Genomic DNA, 27,757 nt, shown 5'->3' on the forward strand with positions numbered 1-27,757 from the left:
CGCTTCTGCTTGTTGGCTGATGGGTGTTTTTGTGCAGGCAGCTTGCACTGCAAGTGGGAGCTGAATCCCCGAGCTGCCGTCACCCCGCACCGCCGGCGGAGGAAGCTGGTGGAGACCCTAGAGTTGTCTCCCCGTGGCCCAGTCCCCTGCTGTGGACATCTCCAGTGGTGGACAGCGATTGAGTCCCATCCATCGCTCCTTGGCTGGCCTGCCTGTGTGTCCGCCAAAACCAGCTCCTGACATCGAGGGCTGTTGGTGTGTGATGTAGGCGTGCGGTGTAGGTGTACAATGTGCTGCTCGGTTGTCAGCTGGTGGAGACGTGTCCAAAACAAAAGGATATCTTCCCACTGGTGAGGAGGGAGCTTCACAGTGAGGTTTGTAGCTAAACCATGGGGTGTTTTGACACCTCCCAGGTGAGCACCCTGCAGTGGTGGTGTCTTGCCACTGCGTGGCTGAGGGTGAGTCCAGGTTTGACGCGCTCCGCCGGCGGGTGCGAGGGGGATGCTGCAGGCTGCAGCTTTTTAAACCTTAAACCAAGGCAGCAAGGTTCAGCCAGAGCTTGTCCATCAGATCCAAAGCAGAGCTGGTGTTTTCTGTGGTGGAGCTGGTCCTCAGATGATGGTGAATTTGAGGATGCAGAGATTGCCTGTTGCTGAAGAGGAGGGTGTGGAGAGAGGGGTTTGTGGATGGCTGCAGCAGCACAGAGGTTGCATGCTGTGCTGTCAGTCGGTGTTCCTTGGGAGGGGGAGCGTTCCAGGCTGGTTACTTTGTCATTAGAAAAAAATTGATTGAATTCCCTCTCCTGGACAGGCGCTCCCATGCACTCAGCCTCCTGAGAGAAGGCTGGGGCAATGAGCGGGATATTGCATCTCAATTATAAAGAAAAGGGATTATTTATATGAATATTCTCAGAGATCCATTAAAGGTTGGTAACATTCATTTTGAATGATGGCTTTTTTTTTTGTTGTTGGCCTATTGAAATTGAGACTATTTTACAATTGCTGACTTTAATATGCGTTTGGTACCCACTGGGGTTTGGCAGCTGTTTAGCTGCGCCGATTAATCTGTCTCTCATCTGTGTGATGCCTCTTTCTGAAATTACAGCAGACCTCCTTCCACTGTCACTTCTGCTGGTTGCATTGCTCTTAATGGTTATTCTTGGGCACTCTTGGAGCACCTTTGATTTCTACGGAAAGGCATTATTTTTAGTAAGAAAAAGGAGGAGAAGATTTCTCTGCAGCTTGCATTTCAGAGAAGAAGATGAAAAGGAAGGCGCGGGTAAGGGAGGGTGTCCGTGTGTGCGGTGACCACGCCGTGCAGCAATTTGGTGGAGTTCAAGTGCTGCAGAGGGTCAAGGGGAGCAGAGGAGAGCGCTGGCCCTGTGACCGGCTCAGCCTGCGCTCGCGACTCAGAAGGATGGAAAGACGCTCGTTTGAACAGTCATGAATTTTTCACAGCGTTTTCTGCTCCAGGGAGAAAAAGCAGCGTGGGACGTGTCTTTCTGAGGCTGCTGCCCATCGCATCTCCAATTTGATTTCTAGAGGGACCCTTCGGGTGCAGATGCGTCAGGGATCGAGCGGTTGTTGTTTGCAGTGGTGCTGCGATGTGATGGCCCTGCGAGTGGCCGGGGGGAGAGGAGAAAGGTCAGATCGGATGCAGCCCATGAAGGCAGAGCTGGGTGTTCGGTGCTAACCGGAGTGTTTCACACGGCGCTGACTCATGTGGGATCAGGAGGAGCACGGCCACACGCACGCGCTCGCTCTGGGAAAGGTTGCTTTAACCTTTCATTAAACCTCCCATTAACTGTCGCCTCATCAGCACATGTTTTGACATTTTCATCTATTAAGCACCTCGATGGATTGAAACGACTTCCTCAAAGTCGTTAAGCTTCTGTGCGAGGGGGTGGAAAGTGTGGGGAGGCGGCCGGGCGAGGTGCCGGCACCGGGCGAAGGATGCAGGCGGCAGCCCCAGCCGCAGGTGATGCTCTCACAGGCGCGGGGCGGCTCTGCCCCGCTCCTCTGCTCAAGGCAAGATGCCACCAGCAAAAACCTGGTCCTGTAAAGGCGGAGGCTAAAAAGAAATCCTCCCGTGGGCACAACAGGGCTCTCCTGGGTGCCTGTGCACGCTGTGCATCGCCATTTCCCTGTCCTCTGCATGCACCCAAGGTGTGGGTGCCCCTCTGCAGAGCAGGGCTGTGTCACTGCCGGGGATGGGAAGGGCTCTGGCCCTGGGCTCTGGGCTGCTTTCGGCTCCATGGCCACCGGCTCGGCTCCCTCGAGACTTCCCCTTGCTCCTCCTGGGCAGACGGAGGCTGAGGCTTTGGGTCCGGGGTGCCTTGGGAAATGGTGTGTGAATAACAGCCCGATGTAAATGTAATTTCATGTATTACGTGGGCACAGTTGGGAAGTTTTCCTCTGCAGCCCTGGGGTGTCGCAGCCCATCACGCTGGCACCGTTAAAGGGGGGGAGAGCGTGGGCAGGGGGGCGAGAGTCGCGGGGTCTCTAATGCCCCACTGAAGGCAGCTCATATTTCAAAAACTAATTTGTAGGCAGACACCTGGAAAGCCAGCAGAGAACTGATAATGTACATTTATCTCTGCGGCATCGTTTTGAGTTGGTGATCGGTGTTTTGTAAGTGGTAACAGCCACAAAGGTGACAAAAGCCAATTAAATACAGTATTTTCACCAGCTGGAATGAAAGTCTGCTGAAATATGCATGTGGAAGCTCCTTTTCTTTCTTATCCCCATCAGATCTCGCAGGTCTGTTGCATTAAACATCGGTGAGCAGTGGCCTGAGAAATCATTTGCGTGCTAGCACTGAAACATTGAATATCTGTGCTGGATTCAGGTTGTGTGGGGTCGGGGAGAGCCCGTTTCCAGCACGGGTCGGTCCCTGCTTTTAGGGTAGTTCTGGTTTGTTAATTTGGGAAGGAGTTTTCTTCTTCCAGAGAAGCATTTCCGTGATGAAGGAGCTTTGGGATATTGGGCAGTTACTTTAATTCTTTAAAATCAGGTACCTCCAGTGTAAGCAGTGGCCGTGTGCTGCCTCATCAGCTCCTGTTTAGCCGTTGCAGCTCGATGGATTGAAATGACGATTTGCTCCACGTCGTTGTGCTTTGGTGAAAGGGGGAGAAAAGCGGAACAGGATGGGATGTAGATGGTCTGGCTCCTGCGGGGTAAACCAGGAGGTGGCATTAGGGGAATTGCCTTGTGCTACCCAAATTCCACCTTGTTTAATGGACTCAAACCCTTGAGCAAAGCCATGGGGGCTTCTCTTGAGCTATTTTTTCCCCCTATCTGTTGCCCAGGGTCACCTTGTCTCTCATCCTACCAGGTTTGCTCTGAGCAGCTCAGGCTTGCTGATCCCCTCCTTGTTTCAAACCCAAGCAAACCCCTTCAGCTCGGCTGGCTGCGCACAGGTGGGTTCGCTGGTGTGAGCGTCCAATTCTGGAGGCTTTTTTCAGACAAAGCTCCTGTGAAATTGCCTGGGACCCCCCCAGGGTAAGGCATTTGGCAGCCCATTGGGGCTTAAAATCCGCTTTTAATGGCATTTTAACTCTATGGCGTTGTACACAGCAGTATGGTTTGGCTTTCTTTGTGTCTGTTCTGCGGTTAAGCACCAGTGAGCTGGGGATTTCGGCTGTTTGCTTTTCCAGGTGATGGCTGGCTCGACCCCGTCATCGTCTGCTGTTTTTCATCGCCTCTTGCGTAACCTTGATGGGACCCATCCGCGAATCTCTGGAAAACGTGGAGGCAAAGCTGTGCCATTAGTTTTTATCTCTCAAAATCAAAGCGGCGGAGTTGAGCTGTCTGGGCATGTCAGAAGCTTTTGAGATGTTTCACCTTCTTTCAGCTTAGTGTATGCACGTCACGGGCCTCAGCCACTGCTGAATCGGTGCTTTATTAATGCCTCTAATGGGTAAACTCCTGAGTCATTTATAGAGCAGGAGCGAGGAACTGAGCTAACGTGCGATGCTGAAGCAGGTCTGTGGTGCCTTGCCTGCAATTCCCTACCCAGAAAGGCAATTTCTCTCCATTTTCAAACTGCCTGGCTTTGCTGTGCTTTCCTACTGCCGCTGTCCCCACAAGCCTTTATCGAGTTTCGCCCCCATACACCTTTTTTCCCCCATGAACGTGGGATTACTCGAGCAGGCACTGCAGGGCTTCCCGTCGGTACCCGCCATGGCGGAGCTGGCAGCTCTCTGCACGATGTGCCCAGCCATGCTCACACGTTTTATTTGTTTGCTCCCTCTGGGGCATTACGGTGTAAGATACCACCAAAATGGGTTTATTTCTCTTATTGCTTTTTTCACAGCCAGCATTTTGCAGGGGTGGCGCGGTGGGGCTCTGCTGGGCGGGATCCACAAGGCTTCATGGCTCTGCCTGCTCGCTGCCTGCATCTGCCTGTGGTTGCAAATAGTCGTGAGAATAATGATTGCCCAGGACTGCTTTGTCTGAGCAGATTAATCCAGCTGGTGCCTTGGGTTTTGTTTTCTCTGTCCTGTCACCATCTGTTGGCAGGGTCAGGATGCGAGCGCTGCGTGGGCTGCGGCGTGCGAATCCGCAGGGGAAAGGGGACCAGGCCACTTCCCCGTCCCACCATACGTCCCTCAAACAAAAGCTCTTGTTCGTCGGGAACCCGGGGGAGGAGAGGGGATGAGTGAATAATTCATACCGCAAATAATAATACATGCTGCTATAAACTGCAAATTAATCATTTAAATTTTGTCTTTGTGTTCTGCTGAAAGGATTTTTGGTTAGGGTAATAATTAGGCGTGATCTGGCCTTGTTACTTGGCTTCTGCAGGGCTGCAGAGAAGGCATAAAACGCGTTGAAATCCTGCTTGGCCAACGTGACTTTAGCACAGCTCCTGTTGGTGTTGAGATCTCCGCGGACAGCTTGTACGTGTGGCTGAAGGGCTGCCTTCAGGTCAAGCACGCTGTCACCGCTTAATAATAATTCACGACAATGTAATGCTCGAGGGAGTCCTGCGCGTTTGCTCCGTCCCCACCACGGTCTGTTGCTGCTCCCCGGATCCTCTTCACGTGCGCGTTTAGAGGACGAGGACTTCTCCACGGTTATCTCCCACCACGGCAAACCTGCCTGAGCCCGGGGAGCTGCGTCCCACCTGGGTGAGCTGAATCAAAGCCAAACCCTAACAAGCAGCAACCTTTTATAACAAACTGCAGCTTGGTTTGTTTTCATTAAGTAGCACGGCAGCCGTGATGGGTGCCATAAGTGTATAACCAGAAGATGTAGGTGTCTTACACATGCATGCATGGGCGGCAGTGGTTTCTAGCACGGGGGTGGAAAATTCATGCAGGTCTGGAAAAGGCGCCTTTCTTCTTACTGCCTTTGAGGGAATTGGGGCTGGGGAGCTGGGGCTGTGGGCTTTCGGGGGGGTTAGCATCACCGTGCTCTTGTGCAGTTTGCTGGAAATCCTGGGGAGCCGGGAGCGTGCTGCTGGCATCCCGAGGAGCAGCCGCGTGGGCTGAAGCAGGAGGCGAAGGGGGTCCCAGGGTTCCTGCACTGCACAGGGAGGTGGAAATGCAGCCAAAGAGCTTCTTACTGGGAAGTCGTGTGCCAGAGATCCAGGTGCTCTCGCTCGGAAGAGCCTGCGGTTATGGACGTGGGAGAGAAATGCAGTGCGGAGAGTGGCTGGGTCGCCTGCGTCAAGCAGCGGGTCAAGAGTAAGAGCACTCGGACTGGCGTGCCAGGACCTCTGGTCTTGTGCCAGAGGTGCCTGCGGGAGCAGCCGGGGCTTTGGGGAAACGCCGCTTCCCGGGACTGGAGCTGGCGGGATGTACTCCCGGGCGTGTGTGCGGATGGGGGCTAAGCCAGGCCACCTCCCGAGCAGCGGTAGGATTCGTGTTTCACATGCAAAGTGAGATCTGCTGCTTTCTGGCTTAGTTAAGTTAAAAAAGAAAAAAAAAGTCTTTCTAAAATGACTTTAACCTCCTGCTTGCTGGTCATATAATGGTGGATACCTAGAAACATGAAAATCACTGAAACCTGGTAATCTCTGCACTTTCTTGTGCGGTAATGGCAAAATGATGTTACCTAGAGGGAACTGGAGCTCGATCTTGGGGGAAAAAAACTTAGAGTTTGAATAGTAGTGACAGAGACATGCTTAAACTCTCATAGAAACATAAACCTCATTATAGAAAGATTAATTTCCCACTAAGAACTTAACAGTTCTTCAAAGAGCAGGATGAATAATTGATGACACATTGGCATCCGTAGTGTCTTCCTAAAGGAAGTGTGTTCATTTGCTGACCCAGGAGAATTAGCTTCATAAATCCTCACAGGAGGAGATAACATCACTCCTGGCTCCGTTAACGCTGCTGCCAGGCTCGAGGTGCTGGTGGGGGACGCACGGTCCCAGCTTGCAGGTGGAGCATGGGTCAGTGGGTGTCAAGCACTAAGGTACGTGTAGCTACTGCAACACTTGGTGTTACCGAGGAGAAAGACTTGGGCAGCCGTTTACGAGCCCAGCAGCGTTTGCTTCGTTTAATCAGAGGATGCTTTTGCAATGAACCCTGCAAGCGTGTCTCTGGCCCCGCATCCGTCTTGGCGCCCACAGTCCTGTGTTGCATCGGGTCTGCGTTAGCTCCTGCAAAGGGTATTCTCAGCATCGCATACTCTTTGCTCACGAAGAAAGGCATTTACTGCTGTTAAATCTGTAATTCTTTCCATTTCTTTCAAAGCTCTGCAGGCGTAAGTCTCTGCTGAGCCGTGCTCTCCTTATCTGCCCCAGAAATCTGGTGTCCTTGGCAGGCAGAGCTGTGGTATTTCTGCTGTAGGTAGAAGTTATTTACAAACCTTACTTTTCTTCTAATCTTTGCCCTCCCTCCAAGCCCAAGATTTTGCCTCTGCTCGGACTGCGGGATCTCTGAGTTGCTCCTTGTGTTATCGTCACTGCGGATCCTCCTCCTCCTCCCTTGCCTGCCCGGGAGGGCCGTGCTGCATCCCCAGAGCAGACTCCCGCAAGGGTATTTTTTAGGCAAAGACACCCATGGGTGGGCGACGGGTGGGCTGTGCTGCCGGCACCCTGCCGAGCGCATCCTCTGGGAGGGCAGGAGGCATGGGATAAACTAACCGATAACGGGCAGGTCTGCGTTCCCCTGTCACTGCCATCCTAACCTGTTTGTACATCAAGAGAAGGCGGGGGGGAAAAAAATCCCAAGCACCTCTGATGCTGTTCCACAAGAGCGGGCTGTCAGGTCTGCCTGTAACCTCCCGGCACGGCTCTGCCTGCTGCTGCGTTCGTCCATGAGCCGAGACCGAGCAGAGGGCAGGCGAGCGGCATTGCTGCCTGCAAAACAGCCGTGTGTTATAGCGGCGATCCCTCCTTGCCCTGCCTGGACAAGGCGTGAGCTCCGGGATGCTGCGACATCATTTTCTTTATTCCTGAAATCCTGTCTATGCAATTACAAACTGATTTGGAGAGAAAAGTGAATTTTGTGTAGTGTTTTTTTTTTTTTTTTAACATTCCTGTAGGATATTGTCCTCTATCCACAGCCCATGCTCATTTTCTTGCTCTTTACGGCATATAAGGGTAACATAAAGCAAAAGCTTTATGCAAAGCTTTATGCAAAGCTCTCCAACGGAGCTGACGAGGGCAGCGTCCCTGCGAGCCCCGCGAAACCCGGACCGTGGGTTGGCAGGAGGGTTTTTCTGGTTGCTGATCGAGATGGAGAGCGAGTGGTGGAGGGCTGTGATCCCTGCCTGGCTGCATAAGCTGCCCTGAATAGGATTTAAAATCGCAGCCTGCTTAATTTCACCTGGTTCTTTCAGCTTGCCAAGCACTTGTGGACTCGGGCGGTGGGTGATAAGGGAGAGGTTTGATGGGATGGAATCAGCCATTCCACTTTCAAGTTGATCCTTTGAGCTTAAGGCTCGCGTGGCATTTGCAGCCGGAGGCGCTGGGGGACGAGCCCTGCGCTGTCAGCCTGGAAGCGGGCGCTCTCCGCACGGCCGGCCGCTCCGGGCAGGGCTGGGGCCGGTGCTTCTCGGAAAATAGATACTGGAGAACGTGAGAGCAAAGAAACAGCGTTCGACGCTGTGGGCAGTGGCAGAAGGTGATTTCAGACCAGGGAAAGTGGACAAAACTAGACTTCAGACCAGGGGAAGTGAAGCAGCTTCCCAGGTGAGTTCAATCTCATAGTTTCCCGACTTCTGCATAGTTTGGGGTTCCCTCCCCGTTGATTGAACAGGCACGTACGGCACCGTCAGCGCGTACCTGAGCAGCGGGTCTGGGCTGTCCGGAGCCATCTCTATTAATGACTGAGCCTTCTGCTTTCCAAGTAGAAGTATCTCTTCAGTAAATCTCTCCTTTTTAAAGTTACTTGTGTATTTTGTACATTGTCCTTGTCCAGGACTTTGGTATCAGGGCTGGCTAGGAACTGGCAGCACAGAGCTGCGTCCAAGTGCCGCAGGACCATCTCACCTCTACCACGGCTCATTTCGGTGGGGCTGGGCTGTCTCGATGCCAGCACCTTGCTCCTGCTGAGCAAACCTTCCTCTCATCCCTGCCCAGGAGAAGAGTTCCCTGGGAAGTGCAGCACTAGGTACTTTTTTGGGGGATAGTCCAAAGGCAAGACACCCTCCTGTAGCCCAGAGCACCGCGGTGATGCACCATCTCAGGAGCCCACATGGTCCCCTCAGGGCTGCAGCACGGTCCCGGGGAGGCTGGAGAACTTTGGCCTCCCCAGGAGCATCCCAGCATGGGGTGGGAGCGTGGAGTGCTTTCCACTCCAAGAGGGAGGAGATGGATCAGTGCTGGGCCTCATCCCAAAGTCCATCCCAGCCAATTTGTGTGCTCCTGTGGATTAGAGCAGACGGGAACATTGTCACTGTCCTCCTGGCTCAATGAGATGGAACAACTTGTGCTGTTTTGCGGCTCTGCCAGTGGGGCACTGAAGTGAAATTAAAGTAAAAATAAAACCAGAGCTGTAACAACATGCTGCACACATCCGAGTCCCCTCTGCTCGCCTGTGCTTGAATGCTGGGGGATGAGCGTTGAGGGAGCTGGGGACCTCTGGCCAAGCGTGAAGGTGTCAGAGGTGCGTTGGGAGCAGCGTGGCCCTTGCTTTGCTCCCTTGGCTGACGTCCTCCTTGCCAGCTTTTCACGCTCTGTGTAGATCTCTCCTCGGCTGCTCTGCTCAGTGCTGCGGCTGTTGTGTCGTACCGCACCATCACCTTCTGCCTGCCCGTGGTGCCTTGACGTGACTGTGCTCATCTAGCTTTGCTCTGCTCCCCTTTCCACGGTCCTTCCCTTTGCACCGACTCCTCCTTGCTGTGGTGTTCCCTCTTGGCTTTTCCTTTCCAAATTTTGGGCTGGCTGCCTTCCCTGTGAAGACGCCTTTTGGGCTCGGAGCAATGCTCTTGCTAGACCTGCGTGCTGTCCCCGCTCCCATGTGGTCCTCTCCTGCTGTGCCCATGGCTACCATCCACATTGCTCTGAATGTGCCCTCTGAGGCTGCGGAGGAGGGAGCTGATCCTGCGCACAGCCGCAGCCAGAAGCTAAGGGAGAGTGGAGGAGGATGGCAGGGCTTGGCCCCAGAGATGGTATGAGCTCCCAGAGCAGGGAAGATGGGTTCCCCTTGGCTTTGGGGCTGATAGATTGTCCGTGGTGCTATGAAGGTGCCCTGGTTTAGATCCTTGCTCCCCAGCTCTTGCATACCAGAGGTAGTATGTAAGGAGACCCATGGATATCATACTTTTTGCCCTCGCCACCGCGATCAGCAGGCTGCCATAACATATCCCGTAACCGTCCGGCATTAACAACAGGAGTCTCTGCAGTGACCTTCCAGCACGGTTATTGCTTTGCAGGTTGAAGTTTTGAAGCTTTTTTTTCTTTTCTCAGAAAACAAGGAGAGAGGACAACGTGCCTTTGCAACAAGCGCTGCCGGCTGAGAGGCTTGTAGCTGATCCTTAAGTTAGCGTAGGATTAGTCTGATCCCCGGGTAATGCCTTATCAGGATCAAGCGTCTTGAATTGTAAAGCCAAAGAAGCCCCAAGAGAGGCAAAATCCCTTTGTTTAGGTTAAATAGAAGCATTTTCTTGACAGTGGCTGAGATTGGTCATATTTTTCTTTTTGTTCTGCAACTCTGCAAAGAGAAGCTGAATTAACACCCCAGCCTGGTGCCTTCACCATGCGAGCTCTCCAGCTAACAGGGTTGTGCAGACCCTTCAGCTCTTCCAGCTCCATCACCGGTTGCAAGAGGGGCTGACAACTGCTTCAGCCACCGAAATCCTTGGAAAAACCCTGCTTCCTCTGGGACATGCACGCCTGCCTTCCACCCTCTTTCGCATCCCAAGCTGCGGGGCTTTTGCCTTGCCCTCCGCAGAGTGGTGGCCCACCGCAAATCCTTCAGTTGTTCAGGGCTGCCCGGGCCTGTCCTCCTCTTTGCCTTTGCCCGTGATGGTGCCAGGAACCAGAAATCGCACAGGGCTGTTTATTTTTCAAGCTGATGTCTGAGCCTTCGGTGGGTACCAAGATCTGCTCTCCCGTACCCATCTTAAGTGACCTAATGTCCTCGTCATCCATTTGCACAGCCTTCAGTGCAGCGTATCTGTAAGTGGTTGACATAGAAACATTAACCTTTCTCTTTTTGTGTCTTTTCCCACCTGAAGAAATTGCTTGGGCTATTTATAATTTGACTGTGTGCAGAATAGCCAGGAGAGGGGCTGCAACCGGAGGGCTGAGCTGGCTGTGAGCTTTGAGTGTGGGCAAACTGGCAGAAAGATCTGTTTGTTTTCCATGTAAATCTTGGTGTATCTGCTCGCTTACCTGCAAAACAGAGTCGTTTTGAGGTTTGACATCTGCTTTGAAAGAGGCTGAACCTGTATTATTGAAGTGGTGAAGTTATTGTGTGATCTTGGCAGGCTTTTCTAAATGAAATATTTGAAACAAATCACAGCAATGGGTTGAGTACGTCACATAATATCTACTATATATGATTAGAGGCTTCCCAAGCATCAGCAGTGACCATGGGATGTGCTGGGGTCCCTGCTGTTTCTGGATCACACGTGACACCAGATTTGCTCGGCTGTGAGTTCCCATCGGATGCTCTGGGGTCACCAGCTCGTTGGCCGATTCGTGGTCGTACTTGCCATGCCCCAGCTCTCGTGTCCTCTCGTGGGAAGCGGGGACCCGACGAGCCCGTGGCCAGAGGCTGCTCTGTCACCTCCTCCTCGCCGGGCTGGTGAGCATCTCCACCGTGCTGCAGCTTCCACCATCGCCTGCTTCTCCCTCTCCAAATAAGCAGTTCACTACGCACCATCTGTTGATTTTAATTTCCCATAATTTGTTTCCATGTATATGTAATTTGTACTTTCATTAATTGTGCTGCTGAGTTTCTTATTCCATGAGACGTGTTTTGCAGCGGGGAAATCGTTGTGGTTTTTCCCCTCTGTCAAAGCTGTTTTCGTTATTCACACAAATGAACGCTTTTGTCCTTTGAATTTTGCTCTCTGGGTAAGTCTCGCTTAAAAAGAAATCTTTCGGAACAGCAGTGCCAGACCCATTTGTGTGGAGCTTCGTTACGTCCTCATAGCCGTACTGAGCCTCATAGCTGTACTGAGCACAGCCATTAAATGTCTTTAAAAAGATCTGCCTCCCAAAGTCCGCTTAACTGCCTGCGGAGCAGAGGCCTTCGAAGCCATCCCATCTGCAGGTGCAGCCCCTTTGGCCATCGCAGCCCTCCACGGCTCTGCTCCTGCCCCGGGCGCCCGCACATCTCCCGGGCAGGTGGGGTTGGGGCGGTGTGAGAGCTTTTCACAAGAGCTTTGCACGAGTGCGTGATCCCTCCCAGGTCTGGCGCGTGCCCCGTGTGCCTCGGTTCCTCTGGCTGTTTTACTAGATGGAGTTATCCCCCAGTCATGGTATTTTACGGACAGTTTGGAGTCTCCTTGCCCCGTAATCCTGTACGTAGGGTCGATTGCTGCTGTCGTTTTCCCTGTCTCCATCCTGAGCCTTGGCACAAGCCGTGGATCAGGGCTCTGAGGAGTTGGCGCATGTGTCAGTTCTCCATGCTCAGCCTGGACTCGAGGATGCAAATGCTGTGATTATCCGAGTTAGCGCTGCTCTTTATGGTGTGTTTCCAAGGCAACTGGAAATTCAGAAGACCACAAACACATACATGGTCCTCTTCTTCTGAGACCTTATCCTCCAGTACACAGGTAAACACTTGCAGTGACATTTTCAACCTGTTTGAATGCTCATCTGAATAGTCCCCGCTGTCCCCGCTGGTGGCAGCCCTGGCAGCCGAGCGGGTAATTGCCTCCTTTGAAGGCTGTAAAACCCATCCAGCCACACAAACAGGTTTGCTTTTGTTCTTTGAATGTTTTCCCCCCCCACCTTGCTGGGAGGGGAGCGATACCAGAAAGGCTGCAAAAACAAAAATGGGGATTTTGAACAAAGGGAAAAAAGTAGCAGTGGTTTGATGCTTTCTGAAAATAAGATCTTTTTTTTCTGGGAGGGACGAGGCAGCTGTGGCAGTGGTGGGAGAGTAAGAAAAGTTTGAGAAAGGGCAGGAGGGGAGCGGGGAAGGATGGAGCAGTTATCCCCAAGGAGCTGCACGGAGGAGGCAGTGGCGGATCGCAGGTCTCCCCCACCCGCTGCCCTCCTGGGAAGGCTCCTCGGCTGATTTTATTTAGGGTTAATGGGTTTAACTGTAAGCTAAAATAATCTGCAAGGTGGGAATTTTCTTGTGGAGTTTGGGTTTCCTTCTGCTTTGGAGAGTGACTGTACAGGCATTGTGCTGGTATTTGGGCACAGGGAGACCAGAAACCAGGGAGATGGCATTGCTGGGAGCCTGGTCCCGGCTTAGTGCAGCTCGCAGAGAGTTTATGGGAGAAGTCGGTGTTTGGGTCTTCTGCAAGCCCCCGTGGCACCAGCTCGTCTGCACCTTGCAGAGGCGGCTCTCTGCAGAGAGGTTTGCGAAGCCAGAATCCTTCTGAGCAGACTTTGGTGTTTTGCACTGCTATGCTCCTTACTAAAATAGCTTTTCAGCTGGTGGGGATTGTGATCTTTTCCCCTCCAGTGCACTCATAAATACAGAAATCTCTCTTCTCTGTGTTGGCTTCATGACAAACTGCTGGTTTGAGTTCATGGTGGGGAAGTACCCCGGACAGCGTGGCAGGCTCTTGCATCGAGCTTAGATTAAGTGCACTTAGATTAAAATGAGAAGGGTAACGACCCGGCCCGGAGCCCGGCTTTCCTGCTCGTGCTGGTCTTTGCTCTGTTGGAGCGCAGGAGGAGGGATGGTCTCAGGGCTGTTGTAGGGTTTGACCTTACTTTTTTGGTTTTCCTTCCTGTTTCAGAGGGTCTGGCAGTAGGAGTTGGATTCGGGGCTATTGGAAAATCCACATCTGCGACCTTCCAAAGCGCCAGGTAAGCCACAATGCCGCTTCTGCTCTGCGTGCATCGGGTTTTGTGCACACCTTTGCTTCTTGGAGGTTGTCTGTCTGTCCCAGATTGCTCCTGTGCTGGGGGGGTTGGAGATGCGTTGATTGACTGAAACTTGTCTGGAAGCACAAGAGTGGGCAGGAGGAGCAGAAGAAATTCCTAGTGCTGTTGCATTTTCCTAGTGGTTGTGCTTGGCAGCCGTGACAGAGAAATGCTGAGATTTTCCACAAAAGCAGCATCCCCAATGGGTAGGAGCAGCTGCCGGAGCTGTTGGAAAGTGTGCAGTGGCTTTGTTTTCCATTCCTGCCAAACAGGGCCACTAGACTCTGCCATTTGTGGCAATAAAGACTCGCAATCCTCCCAGCATCCCTGCTCGCCTGCTCCCAGCATCCCTGCTCGCCTGCTCCAGCCTCACCAGCAGCTGCTCTCACCTGGCTCTGGTTTTGGCAGTGCCAGCATTGCCCCTGCGTTACCAGGCAAAACCTTTTGTGCTTCTCTCCGGGACTGGTGTGAACATGGGGGTTAATTCAGCTCCTCCAAACTGCCTGGGGTGGGTTTGGGCTTCGGGTGCATTTTCGTACGAAGCGGGAGCAAAACCTGGGCATAGAGGGTGGGTAACGGCTGGTTACCCCGCTGCTTCGCCATGCCCAGCCTCACCCAGCAGAGCTGAAACTGGGCTGACTGGGGGCATTGCTAAAGAAGTGGGAGAAAGGAAGATTCTATGATTCTGTGAAGAAGTCTGGTGTGAAGCGGGAGCCGCAGGAGCTGCCGAGGCTCTGGAAGAGCTGCTGGCACCTCTTGGCGGCTGGCTCGCAAACGGCACCCTCCTGCCGAGGCTCCTCGATGTGCTGTTACCAAATGCTTTTCTTTTTCTGTTTGGATTTTACACCCGAGGCCCGTGGCACACCATGTTCTCTTCGCCCTTTGTTTACCAGACCCACGCCGTCCTTTATGTGGTTTGGGGACACACAGTGTGTTCAGTCTGTGAAGAACCTGCCCGGCCCTTACAGCTCGTGGGTGAAAGCGCCGGTATGTCTCAGCCACCTTGTTCCTGCCAGAGGATCTGTGGGGCCCCAGGGCTGGTTTTGGAGCCCTCCTGGTTGTCCAGCCCTTTCTCTGGCCGGGCACAAGCTGTGCTCACGAGGACCCTGCAAAGACACGAGCAAAACCTTCTGTACCCGATGCCCTGTTAAGTCCCTGGCTGATGGGGGACCCATCCTTACAGCACGGGCTGGCACTTTGATTGCAGCAGATACCGTCCAGATTTGTGGTGAGAAAAGCAGGATACACCAGCTTTACACCCCGTGCTTCTCTAACCTTTTGAAATAAAAGGCTCTTCATAAAGTCTGCAGAGGCTCTAGAGATGCTTGAACAAAAGGACTTTTTTTCATCAGCTGCTCAGTAGAAGCTAAGAAGCCAGAAGCAGCTGGTTCTTTCTCTGTATTTACAACAGCATTAATCATGTTAGATGAAAGGTGGAGTCTGTACCATGAAAATACCAATGCAAATTCAGTCAGCTGCAAAAGGAGACAAAATAACTTCATTGCCATCAATCTGTCAGTCACTGTCATCTGCGGGCAGCCCAAAAATCCCTCGGTGTAGCCGCTCCACCATAAAGCCATTTGGAAATATCCAAGAGTAAAATTTTAGGTGGCTAATTTGTGTTATGTAGGCTTAAAAAACAGCAGTGGAATTATACTTGATGTGAGCTAACTCGAGAAATAGAGCTAAATCTTTTGACACATCCGAAGGGGAAATTGCTCCTTGGCCAACCCCAGCTCTGAGGAGGCACGACAGTCGTGATCCCCCTCGTGTCCATTATTTTGAAATAGTGTTTTAATGAAACAGCTGCGTGACTCGGTTTACCTCCTCCATTCTGCTTCTGCTTCCCCCTGGGTGTGACTAACCACGTTAGTGCTGAGCTGAAGCTGGGGTGAGCTCTCAGGAAGGCTTATTCCTTCAAACCTTGAATTGTGCAAAAGTATTTATGAACGCTCCAACGCGCTCAGAGCCCGAGCTAGGGATGCAGATGCCTGGGGATGCTTGCAGTGGCTGGTAGATGTTTCCAGGGTTGGCTGTGACTTGCCCACGCTAACCAGAGGACCTTCCTTGCTGACTTGATGAATCAATGCTGGCTTGCTTGGGGAAGCGCTGCCTGATTGCATTGCTCCTAGAGGGGTGAAATCTTGGCAGGAGCCTGAATTCACTCCGGCTTGCTGTAGGGCCCTGGTGAGACAGAGCTGTGCTGTATCCTGAAGGGCTGTTTTCAGAGCCACGGCCTTTGCAGAGAAGCAGTGTGTTTGCAGAGAGACAATTAGGAAGGAGGGGAGAGCACCAGCTGCTCTGCAAACTGCAGCGGTGCCGCAGCAGTGACGTCTGGGCGTTGCAAGCAGCCAGGTGCTGCTCTGGCCTGGTTTGCTGTCAAGCACGCTCTCCGGGTGAACCCCTGTGCACTGGAGCAGCTCAAGGGTGGGTGTTGCAACAGGGTCCCTGCCTGCCTCTGCTGTCCATCACGGTCCCGAGTGCTTTGATTTTTTCACGTAGCACAGCGATGCTCCCCAGCTTTGTTTGGATGAGGGTTAACACCCTGTTCCCGATACCCTGCAGGGATCCTGTGAGGCTTTTCCTAGGCTGAGGACTTTCCTCTGTGCTCATGGTTTGAAAGTTTCTCGGTGCTGCCCGCTGCCTGCTTGCCTGCCCGCGGCAGGAGGGGTGCTGCGGGGCTCCCGCCCCAGCCACGCGCTTGGGGCTGTGCCGGTGCAGAGCTCGGCCCTGGCTGAGCATGGCGAGGGACCATTTTGGGGTTTTAAAGCACAGTGGGGCTGGGTGTGCTGCAGAGATGGGGCTGGTTGGGAGCCGCAGTGGTTGGTAATCACTGGCATGGGTGGCGTGAGCAGAGCACTGCACGTGTAGACCCGCCGCTGATGGTCCAAGTCAGGGGGACGCTTTGGGGTTTGGTTAAAAACCAAAAAAGAATGATTAGGAAGCAGGGTGGGATTCTCACCTTTTAAAACACCTGATGCTTTGCATGTGCTGGCGTCACCTCTGTCATTCCCTGACTCTCTGGGCTCTGGTACGGTCCTACCCCTTACCTCTGTGCTTGCAGGATCCGGCCCTTTGGGCTCCTCCATCCACCGCATCTCCCCAGAGCATCTTGGTGCTGCCTGCCAGGCCCCTGCCCATGCTCGTCCGCGTTTCTTTGCTGCCACCGGGTGTGCAGCCTCCATTCCTGCGATCTCGCTCCTCTGCGGCTCCTCTCTGCCAGTGCCAGGGCTCGCCCTTGGATTCCAGCCCCTCGCCTTGCCGGTTGTTTCATTTATGGTTTGCGGCGTGGGGGGAACCCACTTTCTTTGGCCTGTCAGGGGATGCCGGCGAAACGCGGTCCTGTGCCCGAGGAAGGTGGGGTCTCAGCAGCAGGGCTGGATCTTCACTTTCGTGTGCGGGTGGGTATTGGTGCTCCTTCAGCTGGGCAGCACACTCGAGCCTTTATCGGAAAGGTGATGCAAGATTTATGGCAGTTTAGACAGGGCTTAGGATGAGCTAATGTCTGCTTTCGGGGTGTTTCCCATGGGGGGCTGAGCCGCTGCTTGTCCTCGGGCAGGAGCAGGCTGCTGCGGAGCATCCCTCCCTGCTGTGGAGCATACCTCCCTCCCTGCTGCGGGACTGTGGTTTGCCTGCCCAGTTCCTCACAAGGCTGAAAACATCAAAAAGTCCCATGGGCTGTGGAAATAGCAGCTCAGGACAAAGCTGCCGTGGTGACAGAAGAGGAGTGAGACCCCGAGCGAGTGCGTGCAGAGGAGCAGTGCCCGGTGTGGGGCACGCAGGGAGCCCCAGGAGGGGAAGGTCCCCTCCAGATGTGAGCGGGGAGGCATGAGCTGCTCCTGGCTGCCTTCCAGGCAGGAAGGTAAAAAGAAGGGCAGCCATGTCTTAAAAAAGCTGTTTTACCTCCCCTTCTTTGCACGCTATAGCGTGGGGGGAGGAAACCCTCTCCACCTTGTGTGGCTGATTTAACAGGAACCAGATGGGGCTGGAGCTGCTGAGGTCAAGACGGGCTGAATTTGCACTCCCCCTGGCTGCTCTGGGGATGCAGAATGGGCAGGAGTGCAGGCAGGGATGCAGGCAGGGCTGTCCAATGCTGGTGCACTTTGTCAGTGCCTTCCCCGGGGCTGGGTGTAGGAAGAGAGGGGCTGGGGCAGGTCCCTGCTGCTGGCCGCACTCTGCACATCTCCCTCCGCTGGGGCTGTGGTGCAGGGGAGTGGCGTGTGTCGGGGTGGTCGCTCTCTCCCCAAGTCCCTGCTGTGTCTTAGAGGACAAAAGCACCCATCAGTGAACCCTGGGGCAACCCTGAGCCCCTCATCCCACGGGGGTTATGCCTGCGATGCTGGGCAGCTGCGAGCTGGGGTCCAGGGCTGGCAGGGAGGAGATCCCGTGTGCCCGCTCTGCCGTCCCCTCTGGACCACATCCCTTCCCTCGGCACCCACCTCGATGCCGCTGCGTTGGCACCCAGGACCCTGCAGCATCTCCACTCCTGCATCCCCTGCCCACGCGGCGGGAGCTCGTGCCTTGGCTGGAAACACAAGAGTGGAGGGGGAGGTGGGGTCCCTGGGGACCTCTCTTTTTCTTTCGCCCCCATCGGAGGCTCTACCTTTGAGAATCAGCACAAGGGGCTGGTTATCCCCTCCCCATTCCACCTGGCAGCGTGCTGGTGCCTTGGCACGATGCTCGGGCGTGGGGGGAGCCCGGTGGTGCCGGGGACACGGGAGCCTGCTTCTGCTTCGTGCCCCTTACAACTCCTCCCTGTGCTGTTTGCCTTCTGAACGCAGGAGGCAGCTTGTAATCGCGCTGTGTGCAAGCACACAAAAGCCAAATCCATTTTCTTACGGAATGTTGCTTCTTCCTGTGGATCTTTTTTCTGTCAAAGAGGAATTCACCATAAAATTAATTTCCTCGGTCAGGATTGTGAGAACTCCTGAATATACCTGCGCTATACTGCAGAGTGAACAGAAAACTACCATAAAAACCCTGTGCCAGCAATTCTGCTTTTAACGGGAGGAAGGTTTGGAAATGTCTTTAGGATGCGGACCCCCCACCCCGAGGAGGCAGATGGAGGGCGAGGGCTTTGCCTCTGGATGGCAGCGGCGGGGAAAGACGGGGGCGAGTGGTGAAAGCAGGACAGTTTGTGTGACCGGTCTCATCTGTGCGGTGAGCGGTGCCTGGGCTTGGATGCCTTCCTTGGCTGCTTAATTTGGGGAGGAAGAGGGAATCTGTTGCACAATTAACTCTGAATTGTCTGGATTTTCTCTGCCAATCCCTCTCTGGTCGATCTGCTCCTCTGTAAGGAATCACAGCGCCGTGTTTCCAGCAGTTAGGGTATTCACTGCATCACTGGCTGGCAGTACAGGCAACGGGCGATTCACCGGCTGATATTCACGGTTTTCCCCTGGCCAAGCTGCTTTCCCGCTGGGATGTGAAGCCTGTGCACTAGGGATGCTCTTCCAGTGGAAATAATCTCTGCGTGCCGGTTCCCCCTCGAGCGCGGGTGCGCGGGGGCTCTCCTCCCCCATCTCCTTGCTACGTGTAGTGTATGGCGTCTGCGTGGGGGTAACCTCCAAGTGTTTCATTTTGCAGCCTCAGTATTTATTATTTTAATGTTGTTTGTGTGTATAATTTTAAAAATTTGATAAACGCTTATTATTAAGGCTGGAAAATCAAGCCCATAGCTACTGGGAGATGCTGGAAACAGGATCGCCAGTGCGCTTTTTGCTAGGATGTTTGTAAGCACATGTTGCAAACTGTGCTCTTTGCCCAGTTGCCCTTTCTTCTCCCCCCTCCAGCTCCCCTGCCCTCACTGTCCATCTCTCGGTCCTTTGGGGTTTGGTTCAGGCTTCCTCCCCGTGACGGAGAGGATGTGAGCACCACGGTGCCTGGCTGCAGCCCCGGGCGATCTGCAGGGACAGAGCATCCTCCGAGGATGGGGGTCCCGGGGGAGCGGGGGTCCCCGGGGACCGGAGCTGCTGTCTGCTCTCACAGGACACAGCACAGGAGCCGCGGGGCCATGGTTTGCTGCAGCGTTAACTCTGTAAGAAAGCAGCCTTTGTCACAGCATGAGGCTAAGCCCGGTCACAAGGGACAGTATGTGCCAGAAAATAAAATATAAAAAAAAAGATAATTTCAGCTGTGGCAGTGTTTTGAGGTCCTGGGTAACTGGTGAGGTCTAGGTTTGGCAGAGGGATCATTTAATTTTAATTTCAGTCAGTGCTGGGGCCGGAGCTCCTGCCCACGCGGGTGCGCCCACAGCCTGTCGGCTTTGCCGTGGGATTCCCACAGCACCAGGCTAACTGTGCTGGGATGCCGAGTGACTCCTGCCTTGTCTGAAAAACCATTCATCTCCTTTGGCGTACGTTTGCTGTGCTTGTTTCACTAAATACCTCCCTATGCGATGGTTTGAACAGCCGAGCCCGATGCCCCATCCCCACCTATCTGTTATGTTCTGCATTTTTGTTGCTGGCTTGTCTCTGTGCCGGCTGCTCTGGGCACCTTCCCTGTGCTCTTGACATGGATGGGGCAGAGCTGCTTCTTCCATCAAAAATAGGAGATGAATTAGGACAGTGTGGACCCGACTGTTACAGTGAATAACTTGGCTGGTTGCAGGCAAGAAATATGTGCAAGTCCAACTCGAGCTGAAAAGACAGAATAAAACAGAGATGGGCTTTTTCTGCACTCTTCCTCCCCAAAAGCGTATCGTGCATTTTTATTTTTAAATCCATCCCTGTTACAGGGGTAGAAAGCTCGTGTCCCTACTGATGGCCAGGAAAGCAGAGGCGTCGGGATGACTTGCAGTCGCTGGGCTCGCAGTCCGACGCCGGCGGTTTCTGCAGATCAAGAGCTGCGGCCGAGCTGTCCCCATCCCTGGTCGCTGCTCCTCTCCCGTCTGACACTAGGTGGTAACATCCATGTTCCTATTAGCCTGTTCGTGGCGGATTTGGGGCTGGTGCGTGGTCTCGCACCGCTGTAGGGCAAGCCCTGGAGCTGATGGAACTCCCAAATGTGGCTTTTTTGCTGGCAAAACGCCTAGCAGAGGGCTGCTCTTTCAGATGCGAGAGAATGTTCAAATAAGTGAAACCAATATCGAGTGAAATGCCGTAAATTACTTTGAGCAGATGATATATATAAAGGACTAAAAGTCTGAAAAATAAAGTGAAATGTTTTGTTAAGCCTTGGGTGGTCTGGGCACCGGGTCCTCATAGGATACCACGGATGCAAATAATTTAGAGAGGTTAAAAATGGTGGAGGCAAATTTTTGGCAAACCTCTGCCTTTGGATGAAGCTGAGTCCGTTCGGGGTGGGGGGCCGCGGGCTGTCGGGTGCTGCCTCTGGTTTAAAGCAGAGGGAGTGGTGGGGGCTGTGTTCCCGGTGCTGATGGCAGCTTTCCCTGCGTGGCTGGGGAGCGATTCTCGGGGTTCACATGGATCCCCTTCAGCAGCCGTAGCAGTCGGAGGGTGAGCGGGTGGCAGGGGAACCCCTCCAGCACCCTCTTTTCCTGGGCACAGCACTGCCAGGGCAGGGGCCCTCCTGGGTGAGGTGGACCTGCACCCCGGAGCTTTTCTGACTTAAACCCCAAGCTCCTCGGGGCAGGGATGGATTCCTTCTCCCCTTCAGCAGCACTGGGGCAATCAAATCCCACCAAAGAGTTTGTTGCATCCTCTTCTGCAAGCTGCAGGTAATGTTTTGTCCGGGGCCTGAGCCCTGCTCGCCGCAGATGCAAGGAAGGGGAAAAGTGTGCGTTTTTGTGGGTGTAATGTTTAACTTGGGCTTGCCCTTCCCCAGCACGGCTCAACTTGCAAAGCGGTTTTGGTGCTGACGGACCATGGTATCATGGCAGCGGGGCTCCCACCAGCAGCCCACCTGCCCTGGCTATCTCCTGAATGAAAGCTCCTATTTAGGGCAGCGGGAGAGTGGGTGTGAGTGTGGCAGCGATGTAAACAGATAGTTGGGTTTTTCCCCCCCCCCAATGATGATGGTGATGTTTCCTCCACTGCAGCACAATGGTTCCCATTCATCGGCCCTTTTGCTGGGAATGCTGGCCTTGTTTTGATCTGTTGTGCCCACAGATTGTTTCCTGTCCAGCTTTGGTAAAACAGACAGAAAAGAGGCTTCGAGTTGACAGGCAGACTTTGACTATGGCTTGGAAAATATTATTTCATGGGACAGCCTGTGCCTCCCACGCTGTGTCTCTCAGGCTGGAAAAAAAAAAAAAAAAAGCTTGATTAATGTACGGAGATTGAAACCAGGCAAAAATTTTATACTGTGTTTTCTTTGAATGAATGGAAATCATTGTGGTCTGAGAGACAGCAGAAGACACACTGGGTTTTTCTCTCATTCGCACACATGCAATCTCTGTCTCTTGCTCATGAATAGATCCACAGTGGAGCTAATAAAGAGCTTGCTAGGGTAGGATCAAAATGTGGGGTCGGATCCCGACCTCTTTATCAATCAGATCAAGGCTGTGCACAGAAACACCTAATGGAAAAAACCCACCTCTGGATGGTCAGGGAGGTGGGGCTGGACGGGGATTTCCACGTTTCCCCAGGATCCCGGATAAATGCTGCTCCTGCAGCCAGGCTGCTCCTGCCTGGGGCGCAGGGCAAAGCCCGGTTACAAAACAAAACTGTTGGAAGATGCTTATTAAGCACCTTTTAATTAGCCTCTCCTGGAGGTAGATGTTTATTACTAAGTGAGAGTTAACGAGCTGGGTAGGTTTCTCGAGGGCTTTTCTTTTGTGAATGGTGGAGATGGTACCAAGGTGCGTTTTCACCACGGTTGGTGCTCTGGAGAAGAACATGGTCTGGGAGGGTTTGGTGAGCTGCAAAACCCTGCTGCATTTCTCATCGCAGCTAATGAACCTCAGCAGCGATGGCTGAAGAGATGGAGAGGAGAGGAGGCTCCTGCCAGTGGTGGCGACATCTTCCCAACAGAAGTCTCAGATGCAGATGTCCCAGCCCCCATGTACAAACATGCAGATTGGCTTTAAGAAGAAATGCACAATTTGGGCAGAAGAGCGGGTCCTGGTGCCAGAAGAAATGAGGCTGTGTGGATGTTCGAAAAGCGCTTTCCTCCATCACTCGCCGGGAGAGCCGGGGCTACGGTTTGGCTGCGATGGGGGACACCCTGCGCTCACCCTGCTGCAGCAGCAGAGCTGATGCACGTGCGCTCCTCCTGCCGAAGCCTTGTGATTCTCTCTTTGCCCATCAGAAAACAGTGTTTTATTGTAAACAGATCTTACAGCTCTTCTTGGCCGTTAGGAAAAGGAAGTGGGTGCCTGGGAAGCAAGGTGAGGTGGGCTCAAGCCGCTTCTCCCCCCGGAGATGTTTGCAGGGCTGCGCAGTATCAGGCAGCACCTCTGCCTGCGCTTCCCCCTCCCGAGGCCTTTCCCAGCATCTCTGTTATCTTGGATGGAGTTCCCCGGATCCTGTTTGAAGCCTTAGCAGATGCTGCAGGACTGCTTTGACGTGCTTGGTTTGCGGTGTAGGTGAGATCTCACAAAGCAGCCCCTGGTGCAAGGCTGAACGGAGGATGGCCGAGGCCCGCGGAGTGGCGTAGCCTTCCTTCCCGCCTCTTACCCTGGATAAACAAACGTACACCACCGACAGACAGAAGCCAGACTGACCACAATGTCTTGGCTTCATCCTGTGTCCAAGAAAAATTATTAATTATCTGTGTGAATAATTAAATCAGCATGACACCAAACAAAACAGCGTGTCCAGCCTCTCCCGGAGCAGCTCCAGAATTACCGACAGCTCCCGTCATCTTGCGTGGCCAGGTCTGCGGGATGGGCAAAAAAAATGTGGTGGGAAAGCTGTGTGGCCTGCAGTGTTTTTATTGAGCTGCCTTCAAAGCTACCAGATGTTTTCCACACCAGGAAAACATTTGTTCTGCAGTGCCTGGATAGTCTATCGTCCCGCAGACGGACCTGCTTCCCATGTTGGTGCAATGCTGGGGACTAAATCTGGGGTCTTACAGTGCTTTGCTGCTCAATCCCTGATGCGGAGAGACACGGGCAGGGAGCAGAGACCTTGTTTTCCCATCCTGGAATCGGGAGCAGAGTGCAAACATTTTTCTGGTTCTCAAAAAATGTAGTAGCTCGGTTTGGTCACAGCGATCCAGGTTGCTGGAGACTGGGTTCAGGGTGAATTTAAATTTGTGGGGGAGACTTCCCTAATGCAAACCAGGTCTCTGGACCCCAGCAAGGACCCTTGCCTGCCTGCAGCGCTGCAGGTCCCCCGGGTAATGGACGGGTGGTGGGAAGGTGCTTGTGTCCCACCATCAAGCAGACACGGGGGGAGCCATGCTGAGCCCCCCTTGCTATTTTGGATCCACAGCTGCCATCAGGCAGGGCTCCAGCTGGGAGAGCGGCTCCTCGGTAGTTCTTGGCAGCAAACTGCGTCTTGAGTGGTTTACCTTGGCCTCGCGATGCTGGTCCTGCCTCCTGCCAGGCTGGGGAGGTCGGGGTGGGTCCGTTCCCCCCATCCCTGTGCACCCGCATGGGGTTAGGGCTCAGCTCCGGGGCTGGGGAGCGGCAGGCAGCTGCCCTTTTTGGAGGATGCTTTTTTTTTGCTCTTTGAGTCTTGCAAACAGGCGCTTGGCTGGCCGAGGGTGGTTTTCCTTTGCACGGCTGTGTTTAGGGGCAGCTGCTCTTTTTGAGGCAGCCGACTGTCAGAGGTCGCTCTCAGCTAGCAATGCTGCTGAGGAGCACCTGGAGATGCCGAGGAGGGAATCGCGGAGCAGAGCTGTGCACCAGCTGCTGGGTCCCATAGAGGTGCCGGACAGGGGGTGAGGGAGATGGGGAGCATCTTCCAAAAGCAGCCAAATTGCAGAAGGCGGAGGGCTGCTAGAGAAAACAGGTGCTTTGTGTTTTCCTGAAATTCAGAAATGAGAATTGCAGGCACTCGAAGTCAGTGCCTCAGCAGGGAAAACCTGCCCGAAGTGGTGCAGCCCGTGGTGGAGCCAGGCTGAGCAGAATCCCTTGGGCTCTGTGGCTTGTGCCTGTGTGTCAGAGGCTCCTTCACTGCGTTGGTGCTGGCAGGTTTGATGGCAACACTTGTTCTTCCTTCGCCTGTCCCTTATCCAAAATGGGCTGGTTGAAAGCCCGTGGCAGCCCAGCCTCCATTGGGCCCCAGCTCCTGGGGCTGGATGGGTGCTGCAGCCTTTATTCATTGCTCTGGCTTGGAGGAGAAGACCTCCCAAGTCAGCCGGGAGGTCTCCAAAGCCTGGCTGGGAGCCGGGCTGCTGGCTGTGAATCCCTTGCTGGCTGTCGGCATTTACATCACCGTTTGTATAAATAGTCTCCCCTTCTCTTCTCTCTCACTTCTTCCTTCTCCCTTACTCAAGTGTCTAGACCGAGGAGGGTTTTTGGTTGATTTGTAATACTTATGAGACACAGCTGGCCTCCCAAACAACATCTGGCTCCATGGAAAGTCTGTGTAATGGTTGCTTTCTTCTCTTTCTGTGGTGGTCACTGCGTCTGCAGGTACAGCATGAAGGGACAGGGGATGCCCGGAGCAGCTCCCACATGAAGCTCTTTGGCTTCTCAGCTCCCTGGGAGAGGGCTTCACGGGGAGCTGCCCAGCCCTTTCCCCGAGTGTACTGTTGGCCAAGTGAATGGTTTCTGGCCACGCTACAGCTGGGTGCTGCAATGGCCAAGCAGCCCATGGTGGCCTTGCAAGAGGAGAAGGCTTCAGCTCTGCGTTTGCAAGAACCTGTGAGCAGCAGCTGCTGAATGCGTTGTAATACTTCCGTGGGGCACAGCTCGCCCCGCACCCCGTGTTGGAGGTGAGGCACTCATGGTTTTCAATGCAACCACATTGGGTGTCTGCATCATCCTCTGACGTTTTGCAGGAGAGCGGCTGGGGAGGCTGCCCAGAGCTGGGGAGGACCATGGAGGGTTCCCAGGGCCGACTCTCCATGGTGGTCCAGGCTGTGCGTGATGCTCCGGCCAGAGGACGGATAGCGATGCAGTCGCGGCGGGTGCTGTAGAGGATGGGTTAGCCGGGAGGTGAGCTGGGGCTGGTGGGGCCAGGCTGTGCAAGCGCCTGCCCTTGAACCTGGTCCCCGCTCGCACAGGACAAAGCCTCGGGCGCCACTCCCTCCCGGGCCCCAAAAGCCAAAACCTGGCAATCACATGTTCTCCAGGACCTTATTGCAAAGGTCTCTCCTGCCCCAGCTTTGATCTGCAAAGTGCACCTTCAGTTCCTGTTCACCTTAAAATAAAAGAAAGAGGACAAAGAAAAAAACAGAGAAAGAAAAAGCCATTATCCGTGTTTATCTTATCAAGATAATGCCAAACAAGGCTCACTTTGAACACCAGGTTCAGTCTTTGCAGCCCCAGTGGCCTGTTCCTCTCTTTAGCAGCCTGGTTTAAAAATAAACCCTCCAAGGAGGGGAAGCAATTTGAATGAAGACATTGTTACCATACACGATGCGATAATAGGGCCTTTTATAGCTACAGCTGTTAGTAAATTGTTTAGTTCCAGGTTTTCAGGCTGCATAAAGGAGCCGCTCTGGCACTTTCACACTCTACCCCGGCACATTTTAGCAGCGATGCTGCAGGAGAGGGAAGAGGAGAAACCGTTTTAGTACTTTTAATTTTGCTCTTAGCTAATGATCCCCATCAGGATGCAAATGCAGACAGACAGGAATCGTTCCTGAGCCCCTCCATGCCACCCTGGCACGGCAGCGAGCTCTGCTCGTGTGGCCGGCGAGCTGCCGGCCGTGGGGTGGGAGCAAGCGGGATGCTGAGCTCCAGCACGATGTTATTGCAGGCGGCTCAGAGGATGAGTGAAATACGCGTGTGTATTTATCTATACGTATAGCTGGGCTTTGAGTCCTTTCAGGTTCTTTTCAGCCCCTAGCAGGAAGAAGAATAGTGTCTTTACTAACTACACTCATCCTTCTTCCCTTGCCTTGCTCCAGGCTTTTGTTTTCTGTAAGCGATGGGGCCCGTGCGTGCCGGTGGCTGCCCGGCTCTGGAGGACGAGGCAAAAAAGCCCTAAAAATACTCCCCTAAACCATTCCCCTGGCCCAGCGTGTTGTTTGCACCGAGATTTCCGTGGCATGTAAAATAATTTTCTATGTGAAATGTGCTTATGATTTGAAGATTCGTACAAAGGGGAGAGGGTTGGCGTTTTTGCATGAAGCTATAAACATTAATTGGCAGGTATTATTGGGAATTTTTATAGGTGGGCCATAATCCCAGCCCTGCTTTTAGACCACCCAGCTTCTCTGTGTGTTTAATTTTTTAAAAAATATTTTAATAACCTTTATAAGGTTCTGTATCTCCCTCCAGCTCTAGCCCTACCCGAGATCAGTGCAGCCACATCGTTAAATCTGGCTTTATTTATGGGTGTGCCTATATGAATATGTAAAAATTTAAATTTCTGCAGCCTGACGCTGTTTAAAATAGAGTTAACGAGGTCTCACATGAGGGTTGTTTTAAGGTATTCAAAAATAGGTGCTTCTGACTCGTAGGGTCTTAACCAAAACCTCCTGGTGATGGTTGGAGTGGAAGGTGCTGCCTGGGGCTCCTTGGTGGCTGCCGGGGAAGGGTGATCTTGGTTTCTGCTCAAAAATAGAGATTTGTGTCCGAGCCATCGCCTTCGGGAGCCGGCTCTGACGAGGTGCGAGCCCTCACCGTCCCTGCAGACTCTTGTTTTTATGGTCATTGCTGTTGTGCTTGTAACAGTTTGGTGGGATTGACAGGGTGCCTCGGAGCTGGGTGTCCGCAGGGCTTGGGGTGGCCCCTAATGATGCAGAGCTTTTCTCTCAATACCACTCTGAGAAAGGAAAGATGCTGTGAATAACAGCAACGGTGGGGGTCCTGCAGCTCTGCACGCTGCTTTTTAATGCTGCCTTCATATCATTATCTTATGAATGGGGAAACTGAGGCAGAGGCGGGTGCCTGTCGCAGGGGTTGAGCCTCTCCCGGGACTCACCCACCCGTCTGCAGCCAGAGCATCGTCCCACCTCGGGCCGGGTCCCCACCTCCCCACCTGGCTGGGCAGAGCCGGGGTCTGCCCGCCGGCTGTCGGGAGCCGATTTGTGCGCGGGTGATGTCACCGGCGTCAGACCCGGGAATAGCCAGGTCCTGCGCTGGTCCCTTTTCTTGGGCATGAATTTAACCCCAGTAAATACAACAGGGAAGTGATGCTGGGAATGGGAAGTAACGTTTTCATCCATTTACAAGTATCTGTTAACTTTTTAGCTAGGTAGACCATAACTGTGCAAACGGAAATTTGTCTGTGCGATGGATTCTGCTTTTCATTACGCGCCGCGAGAGCAAGCGGCAGGA

At 53.5% G+C, this 27,757-nt stretch overlaps 1 protein-coding gene across 6 annotated transcripts in view; it reads left to right on the forward strand.

The window, feature by feature from the left end:
* SLC39A11 (solute carrier family 39 member 11) overlaps positions 1-27,757 on the forward strand; it is a 116,855-nt gene that overhangs the window by 78,428 nt on the left and 10,670 nt on the right. For all 6 annotated transcript variants that reach the window (XM_082326882.1, XM_082326886.1, XM_082326887.1 and 3 more), the window contains exon 7: positions 13,329-13,398. In XM_082326882.1, coding sequence (XP_082183008.1) covers positions 13,329-13,398 — 70 coding nt within the window. The remainder of the gene's footprint in view (positions 1-13,328; positions 13,399-27,757) is intronic.

This window comes from Platalea leucorodia, assembly GCF_965183815.1.
Source record: "Platalea leucorodia genome assembly, chromosome: 14".
Classification (NCBI taxonomy): domain Eukaryota; kingdom Metazoa; phylum Chordata; class Aves; order Pelecaniformes; family Threskiornithidae; genus Platalea; species Platalea leucorodia.